Source organism: Miniopterus natalensis, chromosome X (assembly GCF_054644295.1).
Source record: "Miniopterus natalensis isolate mMinNat1 chromosome X, mMinNat1.hap1, whole genome shotgun sequence".
In the NCBI taxonomy this organism is placed as follows: Eukaryota; Metazoa; Chordata; class Mammalia; order Chiroptera; family Miniopteridae; genus Miniopterus; species Miniopterus natalensis.
Genome location: NC_142103.1, coordinates 21,517,683 through 21,530,146, shown reverse-complemented (window position 1 = coordinate 21,530,146; position 12,464 = coordinate 21,517,683). Strand labels below are relative to the sequence as shown.

At 38.5% G+C, this 12,464-nt stretch overlaps 1 protein-coding gene across 1 annotated transcript in view; it reads right to left on the bottom strand.

Moving 5' to 3' along the window:
• TRPC5 (transient receptor potential cation channel subfamily C member 5) overlaps window positions 1–12,464 on the bottom strand; it is a 272,059-nt gene that overhangs the window by 98,349 nt on the left and 161,246 nt on the right. The window contains exon 4 of the mRNA XM_016198072.2: window positions 4,324–4,845. Within this exon, the coding sequence (XP_016053558.1) occupies window positions 4,324–4,845 (522 nt within the window). The remainder of the gene's footprint in view (window positions 1–4,323; window positions 4,846–12,464) is intronic.

Genomic DNA, 12,464 nt, shown 5'->3' with positions numbered 1-12,464 from the left:
TAGTTATTTTTCTTCTTGATGAGTAAGCACCCACAAACTATATGCCTCCAAGGAATTTAAGGAATTTTATCTAACAGAAAAGCTGAGTTCATTTGCTCTCTATATAATCTAAGGATAGATTAGTTTTCATTCATTTATTTGTGTCCTATGTAAAGATTAGTTTGTCTAGTTCTATAACATCCTACATAAAGAGAGTTTGTTCTGTGAAAATTGGTGCTCAAGTGTATTGCATAATATAAAATAAATTATCAAGATCACAACACTTTTTATGCTTGTGGCCTTAAGCACTATTTGTATGTTTCCCTTTTTTTTTTAAATTTTCACCTGAGGATATGTTTTTATTGATTTTTAGAAAGAGAGGAAGGGAGAGAGAGAGAAAGAAACATTGGTGTGAGAGAACAATTGATCAGTTGCCTCTCGTATTCGCCCCAACTGGGGATAGAACCCGCAACCTAGGTATGTGCCCTGACCAAGAATTGAACCCACAACCCTTTGGTGTATGGGATGATGCTCCAACCAAATGAGCCACTGGGACAGGGCTATATGTTTCACTTTTTAAAATACTAGATTGTGGATATTTATTGAACAGGCTTAGACTACTTCCTCAGTTCAAGGACTTCTGAGAATGAAGTGCTGACAAACACCTAAATTATTAGAAGACCAGTAGCTCAAAGGATTGTGTTTTTTATCCAAATACACTAAATGTGAAACTACAAAAACACCCCAAAATAACAACATTGCTGATTTGTTCAAGGTGAGAGTATTCAGTATTAAACTAGACGTGGATTAGAGAACAATTAGAGACTGCAGCTGATTCTTGAACAACAGGTTTGAACTGTCCAGGTCCAGTTATACATGGATTTAAGAAAAAAACGTATAATACTTTAAACATACTTTCTCTTCTTTATGATTTTCTTAATAGTTTCTTTTCTTTAGCTATGCATTGTAGGAATACAGTATATAATACATATAACATATGAAATATGTGTTGATTGACATTTATATTATCAGGAAGGCTTCTGGTCAATAGTAAGATATTAGTAGTTAAGTTTTTGGGGAATCAAAAGTTATAGGTGGATTTTAAACTGTGTGTGTTTGGGGGGGTCAATGCCCCTAACCTCTTGTTTAAGAGTTAAGTGTGCACCCATTTGAGACTCAGTGGAACCATAGATTTAAAAAAACTATTTCAGAGATTGGGAAGGATTGCAGAGTTCTTTAGTGGAAATGAAGTCACGATTCAGAAGAGATTTATATAGATTTTGATGAATATAAATCATGTTTTGCAGTCTGGAAGAAGTGTATTTGAAGTGCAAACCTTAAGGTATATCTAAATTTTCAAGCTTGCCCTGCTAATCAGTGTGGCTTAGTTTGAAGAGAAACTAAACTAAAATTGATCTGTAGTCATTGTTAAGGTAATTTATCTTGGAAAATTTGGAGCTAAATATATAAAGCCTGAAATAGTTCTGAAGTCTCAGGCCATGTAATTAAATTTTGGGCCCTTTGGGGGTTTACAGGAAAGTATATTCTTTTCCATGAAATTATTGACATTGGAGTTGAGGGTCACTCACTATCCTTGCTGTATTTGCTGCAATCCTGGAGTTGGAGTTTGATGTGCTCTGACTGAACCTGTTCAGTCTATTAAATTCCAGAGTTCTCATTGATTTGATTCACAATGATGAGGGAATATCACCAGGCCTAAAATTGTTGATTTTGCATAAACAGTGCTTTTTGGATTGCTTTTACATTACTGCTGAATATCCATAATTTGGAATAGTTAAAAGGTGCTACTTTGCCTGTGTTATTGATTAAAAATAATGTTGTCTGTAAAATATGAAACTTTAATTGCATGAGCTCACAATTGAAAGAAAAGTGGACACCCCAAAACTTGTGCATCTTCAAAAAATGACTCCTGGTGGTGATGGTTGCCCAACAACGTGAAAGTACTTAATGCCATTGAACTGTAAACTTAAAAATGGTTAAAATATAAATTTTATGTTATGTATATTTTACCACAATAAAACAAATAACCTTTTCCTCCACTTGAATGTACATAACAAATGGACCCCCAAAACAGTTTTGGAATCTCTGGTGCTTAATTAAGTGAGCAAAAAGAAATATAGTTCCTTCTTACATCCAGGTTGGTATAATGACAGCTGAGAAATATCTTGTATGAACATATAGTAACATAGAGACATTATGTAATAACAATAATAAGATAAGTTATGAAATAAGAGACATAGGGAACAAAGTTTCAGGAAAGTAAAGGACTAAAACATGAGGGGAAAAATGAGGGTTGGAGGGCAGTGAATGTAGAACCCAACAGTAAGTCCATGGTCATATGCCAAGCAGATCCCCATGAGAGTAAAGAACTCATCACAATGGTTTACAAATGGAGAAGGAACTAAAATTGGCAAATGAAGATTATGTGAGCAGGAGTCAAGTGGTAAAGTAGTTGGGAGATAATCCATTAATACAAAATTGATGAAATATTGCAGTGAAATTGTTTAAAATTAAGTGTTCTGTCAATTTTCAGGGGGATGAGGGCCTAAAATTATGAAGTGTATCTGCTATCTAGTGAGGTAAGGAATGCAAACTGGAGTTATATTCTCTAATATCTATTTTTTACAGTTGTTTGCTCATTAACCATTTTGTTACCTGGAAACAGTTCATTTTCTAAAAATACCTGTAATCTTTTTCTCACAGTATTAGAACAATTTATGTAAAGTAAAAAACACACTGAAAGTATAATATACATCATTATTAGAAATATACACATAAATCAAAGTGAAGAAAAGTCAATTAGACCTTCTAGCAGACTACTTAACACAATTACTACTATATATCAACAGTAAGGCTGTGGGAGGGAGGAGGAAGTAAGGGAGAGGATGGGTCATTACTGTATCTATTACCTACAATTTTAGTACACAGAATCAGACCATATACCATAAAAATGAATAATAGCAGCTAATATTTATTGAATGCCTAATGTAGGCTGAATATTCTGCATAAGTATATTATGTTTTATTTAATTTAAACTTTATATTTTTCCAGGGGGGTAAGTGTTCCTGTTATTATCCCCATTTTTTGGAAGAGAAAAGTGAGGTAGAGTAACTTCAGGCTAAGTGAAATAACTTAAAGTGATTAGTGGCAAAAACAGGATAAGGAAACTTGGGTGGGCCTATCCATCTGCTATCTCCCTGAATACAGTCTTTCAATATTCATGTTGTTCTTTTGTCATTTTAAATCCCCTTCAAGGTTGTCCCTGGTACTCATTTTTGCCTCATTTCAAAGGCATGGTATTTTGTTTGTTTGTTTGTTTCAGATAAAGAGACCAGGTGAGTACACAATATGATTTGCCTCAGGGTTCGGTGGACCCACGAAGGGGTGGCCCTGCCAGTTGCCCTTCAGATGGTAAGCACCTCTTGATTCAACCTATTTGAATCTGCCTCCTGGTAGCGTTGGAAGAAAGATGAAAATGGACATTAATGTACTTCCTGTGCCACACTAGTATTTTCTCATTTATTTCCTTTAATAACCCTATGAAGTGGAGGAATTACTGTCATCTTCATTTTATAAATGAAAACACTAATGTCCTGAAAATTTTGAGTGACTTTCTTCAGGTCATAGAGCTAATGGGTTGGAATTGCATCGTGTTGTTTTCGCTCTAAAGTTCCTGCGCTTTCTACTGTACCATACTGCCTCCTTAAAGAGTTAAATTAGGCTTCTGGGGTTGCTAGGAGTCTCTCCCAAATTGTTTGATTTAATGGTATAGAACATCACTGGCCAGATTGTAAATGTGACCAAGGTGGAAAACAAAGCCTTTCATTCTGTGTTCTGCTTGAACTGACCTACCTCAAAGTGGTAAACCCCAAAAGTTAGGAGGCCATCTTTCAAATGCATGCCTCGGCCTTCTTGTTGAGGGGCTTCCAAGGACGTAGTTCTGTCAACAATTACCAACATCCAGACAGTGAGCCATCCATAATTACTGTGCCCCATGTCTACCATGAGCTTGTAAGCTCCATGAAGACAGGGTATCTAGTTTTTGTATCCTAAACAGCTAGAAGAATGCTAAATAAGCATTTGTTGAATTAATAAGTGCTTTCCTATCAAAGAGCCAGGTGATCGGTATTTTTCCTTACTTATCTGGCCATAAAGAAAATATGCAGAGGCTCTATGCACCTTGGATAAGTGGATCTGTTTTTGAGGCCTGTTTAACCATTTGTTTCTTAAAGGGCTAAGAGGTAGAAAAATGCTGACTCTGCTCCACTACTCTGGACTCAGAGGGCTTAAGCTTCCCTGAAAGCAGAGAAGGACTCAGCTTACCTCTTTCTGGTGGTATTTGATTGCTACCTTCAGCTTGGCCAGGTCATGGCACTTCTGAGGGTCAAGGTCTTCACTATGGTCATCTCGATGGTTGAGAATGATTTCCAGTTCCCGGGAGCTCCGAGCTTGGTCCAGCAGGTCTTTCGCAAAGCGCTTGCACTGTTGGGAGAGCTCCTCATACTCAGCCTTGAACTCATTCTCTACCTTGCTGAGCTCCTTGAGCTCCCAGCCCAGGCGGAAAGCAGTTAGGATAGGGTCCTCGCTTGATAAGGCAATGAGTGAGGGACTTGCCAGAGCCTTATAGATGTTCAGACGGGAGCGGGAGTGACGCAGGCTGTCTACCTCTGAACTGGACACACACTCCACACAGTTGCAGCGGATCTGGTGAGGCCGTGGAATAGTGACCCGTTTTTGGACAAGCAGTTTGATGATTTCATAGTTGTTGGTGTGGGCAGCCAGCATGATGGGAGTGATGTCTGGTGTGAACTCGGAGAACTGGGTGTCCATCATCAAAGTAGGAACCTAGGTAAAATAAAACAAAAAGCATAAGAGGGCAGGATTAAGGATTGGAGAAAAAGGGAGCACAGGGCCCATCAATGTTAGTGAATTGGGAATTGGAGTCACCATTCCTTTGTCAATTCTCCTCCTTACCATAGTGGCTATTTGTGAAATGCTTATTGTATGCCAGGCACTTTTCTAAGTGCTTTATGTGTATTTACTAATTTAATCTCCACAACAACCTTTTGAGGCAAATATTCTCCTCAAATGAATAAACACACACACAGAGGTTAAAAACATACCTAAGATTACACAGCTTTTAGTTTCAGAGCCAAGATTCAAATTCAGGCAACATGACACTAGACCATCTCTCTTAAAATTATGCAATCACAATATGCCCAATTCTGTCAAAGGCACAATGGGAGATACAGAAAAGTAAAGGACATTTTTCTTGACCTTCTGGAGCTTAGTTTGATAGATCAGACTTACACAAATTTGGTAAGTAGGAGTACATAATAGTTTGTGTTCAGTTTCAAAGGAGCAGCAGAGATTGCAGATATATGTTTTTATTGTTGACAGTATTACAGATGTCCCCCATCTTCCCTTCCTTTGCCCCTCCCCACCTAGCCCTCGCCCCACCCCAGGTCTTCACCACACTATTGTCTGTGTTCATGGGCTATGCATATATGCATATATGTTCTTTGGTTATTCGTTTGAAAAGCTAAAGGCAACTAGTAATCTTAAAGACCATGCCACTAAATCAAGCTAAAGAGAAAATACCCTCAAATGGTTGCACTGGCTTTGTATATATATAGAACGTCAGGGCACCAAAGACTAAGGCGATACAATGTTCCTCCAACTTCCTGTAGGTCAAAACAAGGTAGATTGCATCCTTTATTGTCAGGCAGAAGTAGTCTGTAAGGGAGGATCTCTAGGCTTAGGAGAGGGATTACCAGTAGGAAAAGGAACTTTGATAAAACTGCTATGTCCATGATGTGATGCTTGGTGTAAATAGCAGGTATAGGTAAAAGGTATGGAGTTCTTCGGGTATTCAGGAGCATCTCTGGGTGAATGCAGAACCTGATCAATGAAGAAAAAATATTTGAACTTTAAATGTATCTTTTGGAACCCAGTTTGTTCACACTCGAACAGTGAAACTTAGGCAGCTCACTAGACCCAAAAAAGAGTCTCAGTATGGTAGAATCTAGAACTAGAGAATAAGGAGGACCAGAATATTCAGAAAAGGCCTCATGGAGGGGTGGGGCTGAGTATTCAAAGCATATATAGGATTCCAGGAAGTAATGAAATATTGATCTTTATACACTTTAAAAAAAACAATTTCAAATACTTATTTTAAATGGGGGAGAATATGGAAAACTGATATTCTCACAGAATAGACAAATATTATTTTAATGGATAGTTTCTTTTTACTCTTAATTTTTTTTTAGAAACCCACAATTGCTGGAGAACTGACAAAAGGATGAGTTACAGTTTTTCATCATCTTTGCCTCCTTCCTACCTTGGATGAAAGATTCCCAAACAGGAAAGTGTTCAGAAAATAGGGAATAGGAAAAAGGTGGAAGAGAAAGAGGGGGAGGAATGTGCAAGAAATCTGTTTCCTTCAGGAAATGGTTGCATCAGCTTCTGAATAGTTGAGAGCTGGCTGCATATTGGTCATCAATTGCTTGGATAAAGCAGCAAATAAACATTGTTAAACATTTAGAGGGAGCAGCAACAAACAAGACAGCAGGAAGTGAGCAACTGGCTCGTAAAGTAAATTGGACACAGGACAGAATAATTTCAGAAATTAACATATGCCTACAGGCTAAGGAAGAAGTAGGTCTGAGTGGGCCTGGTAATAAATATAAATACCACAACTAGCACAAAGCCTAGAGTTGGGAGAGATGGTAAGGGAAAAATGTGTCACAGTTCGCCCAGGAAGAAAGGAGCTCAAATCTAAGAATCTGCCAATTCTCAGTGGGCACGGGCATTCCTCAATCTCTGTCAAAATCTGGAGGCAGGAGATGGAAAAAAAAAAAGTTAGTAGCACAGAATTCCCTGGGTTAGACTGAATGTATGTGTCTTCTCCCTACCATGGTGCTCTTCCTGTCCTTTCTCTCCACTTCCTTGCTCTTTCTGTTTTTCCTACTCTTTTATTTTCTTCTTTCCTTCTGTATCAGTGCTGCCTAGCCTGTCCAAGATACACAATGGTACTTGTGAATATTGCTTAGCCCTGTGTGTGTGATAAAGCTAAAAGGTTGCTGTCTATGCCTAGAATATGAAATGGTTTTCAGAACCATCTGATTCCGTTGTCTTTGACTTGGTACTCAACAAGGAGCCTCTGATTCTTCATTTAGCTTTCTGGGTATGTGACAGCAGAGATGAAAACTATTCAAAAGAAAACTGGTGTGCAGTGACCAACCATATCCTCCTACCCAGACTGCCCTTTCTCCTTCAGTCAGCCTTATCATTCACAGGTTGCTGCACCTAGATCATTCATTGCTCTCTGTGTGTATGTCCTTATGGGATCCCTGTGTGAAACAGTCTGCCTCATTTTTCTGCCAGCTAAGGGCAACTGTAAGCCATGGCTCCTTCAATAGCTAGTTTCTTTACTTGATCTCACTGCTTACTGACCACTCAGGTGTTGTGGGCACTAGGTTACATCCAAGATCTCACCTTTCTGGTACTGCCATATGTTGTTCTCTGATTATTTCACATATATCTTATTTTGCCCCTTCAATAAGGTTGTGAGCTCTTTGAAGGCAGAGCTGTCTTAGTCTGCTCTTGTTTTTCCCATGGTTTCCAGCACACTACTAGACACTCAGGAGGCACTCAGCAAAAGGAAATTAAGTTTCCAAATCTCAAATTAAGAAATTGACTCTCATTTACAAACCTGGCTCCTACAATTTGAGTCAATGTGAGCTAATTTCCTTGGGTCTTTCCCTCCCATGTCCAGCTAAGAAGGTAGACATTCCAATACTCTAATGAGGGTTAACAAGCAGACAGGTTCTATAAGGAATATCCTGACATCACAAAAACTTAGGACAGTCCCTGCCTGTCATTTTCACTATTCTATTGCTTCAAAATGGAGACTCTGACCCAAAGTCTATAGATTTCTACTCCTCTTCTACTCTCTTCTTCCTCCTCTCTTCATCTTGCTGCTTTCGCCTTCCTAAACTGTGCAGGGACCATGGACTATCACAAGAACATCATGGTAAAGAAAGAGAGATTCTATAGTGAGGGTCAAAGGTTTCTGTTAATAATCAGGAACTTTATGATATGATTGACATCAAGGGCCAAACAGTTAATAGATACAAAAATGAAGACTAGGTTTGGATGCACATGCACAATTTTGATGAGTAAATGGTAGGGACTGGTGAACTTTAGAGCACGTACCTTCTCAAGAGGGCCATCTGCTCCTCAGCTTCTTGTTGCTATAAGCACAAATGAGGGCCCAGTGTTGCAATTTTTAAAGAGAAATCAGAAATATGGATTTGGGGACAGAATTTTTTAAAGATATAAATGTTGGCTCAATAAGGTTAGAGACAATGTGCAAGCCAAACAAAATACATGTATGAAGGAATTTAGGCTTGAGTGAACCAGTTTGTGATCATTGAGATAGCATATAAGTTCTGAGACTAATAAAGGAATGGGAGAGGGAGCTGGACATTTAAGCAGGAGCCAGATGATAACAAGCTTTGTTTGCCATGTTAAGGAACTTAATGTTATTTTTGGCCATAGGAAATCACTGAAGAGTTTTAATCAGGAAAGGTGCATAGTGGAATAAGAATTTTACAAAGATTAGTTTGGCCAAAGTGTGGTGAATTGGCAGTGGTAAGTGTGTTGCTAATCTTTAATAAGCAGCTTTCCACACAAAAAATCTTGATTTATAGTGTTTGCCAGTTTCTATGGTGTAAATATTCCCACTGTGGCCAATTTCAAGTTATCAATATGACATCATAAAACACAGAGTTGGGAAGAGATGGACACAACCAGTTCTCACCAGCTGGTGTAAGCCAGCTCCAGCACAACATTGGATGAGTTTCAGAAAGATAAAACTACTTAAAATATACACTAGTCTAGGTGAAGAGATGGTGAGATGTTAAACTGTGATTCTAGAGATATACAGGAAAGAACAGATTTAAACATTCATTGGATGTATCAGATTGTACTGGAGGGAGATGGAAATCAAGGAGGTCAGGTTTCTGGATTGCATGTCTGGTTGATTATGGTGTCACCAATTTAGATAGTGAATACAGGAGGAAAAGCATGGTTAGGATTTTTTAAAAGGTTCAATTTTGGACATGTTGAGTTTCACATACATATTGGGACAGTTGCAGCAAATTGTATAACTCTAGCATCAATCTCAAAGGAAAGGTCAGGACTGAAAATGTAGATGTGAGAGTTCTTAGCCTATAATAGTTGAAACCAAGAGAGTGGATGGGATCAGCTTCCACCTGCTCCAGCTTCCCCATAGTTAGGCCTGCTGATCTACCCCAAGGACTCAGTCCTGTCCCAGTTTCCAGAGCAACTGAAGCTTGAAATAGGAAGCACTCAAGTGGCCAGCCTCAGCCTCCTTCATTCCATTTTCCAATCATTGGGGATTTGCATTATGATACTCTCCTTGTTCTGTTAGTCTTTGAATCCCAGCTTCTTCCCCACCTTAACCCTAGTTTGTAAAACAAGATTTCTCCCTGGATCCCTATGAGTTTCTGTTCATGTAATGGGCCCAATAGCCCAGGCCTAGAATATTTTCTGAATTATCTGTGCCTTTGATCATCTTTGAGTTATTTTATACCTTTGTAAATTGTAATGCAAATATTTCTTGTCTGGCAGAATGCAATTATTGCCTTGTGCATCTACTTGTAAATTTTTTTCAGCAATCCTGATGGCCTATATCAGGGGCCAACAAACTTTTTATTGTAAAAGATAAGATAGTAAATATATTACACTTTGTGGACAATGCAACTCTGCCATTGTAGCAGGAAAACAGCCATAGGCAACGGATAAATGAATGGGTATGGCTGTACTTCACAAAATTTTATATATAAAACATGCGACAGGCTAGATTTGGCTTTTAGGCCATAGGTTGCAGACCCCTGGCCTCCTGGTTCCGTCGCTAATTAATGAGTTAAACAAAAATTTTGACATGTGTTCTCTTGAATTTTGCATGTAGATCAGGATTTAACCATTTAAAAAATTATCCTTTAACAGCTAATTGTGCTCAGATTGAGGTCATGTGGAAAATTCAATTTTATTCTTTTCATATCAAATTTTGCTTCCCCTTTGAACTCCAAAATTATACTGAATGGTCTTGGGCTTACCATTAAAAATCCTGTTTTTTAAAAGGAAAAAAGTGTGGTGGGGGCTGGAGAAAAGGGAATGAAATAAACACACCAAGAAATTAAATTTGGTTCATATTACCTACAACTGTACTTCTAAAGAAACCTGATACATAAAACAACTTGATTGAGTTTTTAAAATTTGCAGTGATGTGACTTGGGCCATGGCCATTAAAGAATACATTTCCTCTGCCTCCCTGGGGCTTTGTATTCAGGCCTTAATGAGTTTGCCCCTGGATCTGCTCTAGGTCTTCCTGTTAAAAAGCTAGCACTGTATTCTAGAATCCTTCAGGATTTATGAGCACAGGACAGAGTTGCTAGACTCAGAGCTCATCATATGAAACACTGGCAGTACAATGAACAGAGAGAGCTCAAGTAAGTTCTTCATATTTTCAGCTATATTCCATTGCTGGAGGACACAACAGAGGAATAGATGATGCTCCACTTTCCCCACTCTCAGAACTGACTAGAGCTTTTACAAGGTTATTGTTCTCAAGGGGCCCAAATGATACATTCATTTCCATTAACCTCATGGTTGGACACAATCTACTAATTGGAATTTTTCTGAACCCTATTGTTACCAGCCTTAGGCAGACATCCTTGCTGGAGTTTATCACAGACTTCTGAAATTAAACCCCCCAGTGGGCAAACCCTTATCAGGAGCTACCTTATTCATACCCACAATGCCGTCTGGTCATAGGCTAACCTATCCAATTGGCACTTCCTCACATGAATGGCCTGACAGTATCATGTCTGAAATAAATCTCCCATTTTGTGCCTGGATTTAGTGAAATTGCAATACCTCTTTTTCCATATGCTGGGCCTCCTCCTCCTCACCCTAACATGCTAGATAAAATCAGTGCTCAATCTTTTCAGCAGTTCGAGGGACTGTTGGAAAGGAAATTTCATTTTTCTGTATTACTCAGAAATGAAGAACACCTGCATCTAATCACATCATATTCCAGCTACCCACTCTGCTTTACCTATAGATTAGTTAGCTAGTAGTGGTGATGCAGGAGCTTACTCTGGAGTAGCCATTGGCATCAGATGGGAAATAATGTTTCCCAGACTCTGATAAGAACAGAACCATCAGAATTAAGATTTGGTGTACCATCTGAGCTGATGTCAAAGCCAAAGTGTATGTAATTTAGATTGGAAGACTAAAATGGACAAAACTTATTTGGGGATAATGTCACAAAACATGCCCTGTGTTTTTAAAAAGTCAATATTGATATGTAAAAATCAATAATGTATATAACAACAGCCAACATTACCCTTTGTAACAAGGATAAAAATAACATTAATGGCTACTAGTTATGGAGAACTTTCCATATGCCAGGCACCATCTCATTTAGTCCTCCCCTTGACTCTAAACATAATAACTATCCCCACTTTACATCTGAGGAAAGTCATCCATAGAGAAATTAAGTGCCTTGCTCAAGGTCACATGTCTAGGAAGTAGAGTTGCCAGACCTTGAACCCAGGCAGTTTGGCTCCAAAGCCTGTACTGTTAACCAGTATGCTGCTTCACTCCCAACTAGTGAAAGACCAACAACTTGATTTATTATATCAATAAAAAATCTACAATCATAATATTGAATATTCATACATATCATAATTATGTATTGCAGGTTTTATTGAGTAATAATTAACCTCATCAACTAATATTCTACCTTAAACCCAGATACACATTATGTAGCATTACTAAAGATTTGGGAGCCATTCTTGATTTCTTACCAGATAGGGGTTCTTAATTTTTCAAAACACAAGAGCTAACTATGAGAAAATAATACATGGCTAACACCATAGGCTGTGAGAGTTTATAATTTCAAGGTTCTAATCAAGGAAACCTGGGAAGGCATTTTTCTCAAATCTAGATAGTCACAAAGGGTCAAATGAACCATTCTATGCATTTCCCTTGCAAAATATGGGTTATAACGAATGATGGGGGCATGGACTCCCCAAATAAGGTGATCTTTGGGATGGATATTAGAAATAAAGGAAGAGGTAAAGGAAGCCAAGGCAGGAAGGGGATATACTGTGGGTGGTCTTTGGGGAGCCAGCCCTCTGTGAGGCCATTCTGTAAGAAGTGACGTTATGGCATTTCTTAGGAAATTATAAAAATGGTGCAACAAGTCAAAAAATCAGTAAACCAGAACATGTGGGTTATTATGGATGTGGAGAAAATGTCAGAAGTGAAGTAATAGTCATTGTGTCTCTAGCATTGCACAGAGGAATGGAGCCCTGACCTGCTGGTATGAGTGTAGTTTACTTTGCAGGTAGCCCTCTGATGGCTCTTGG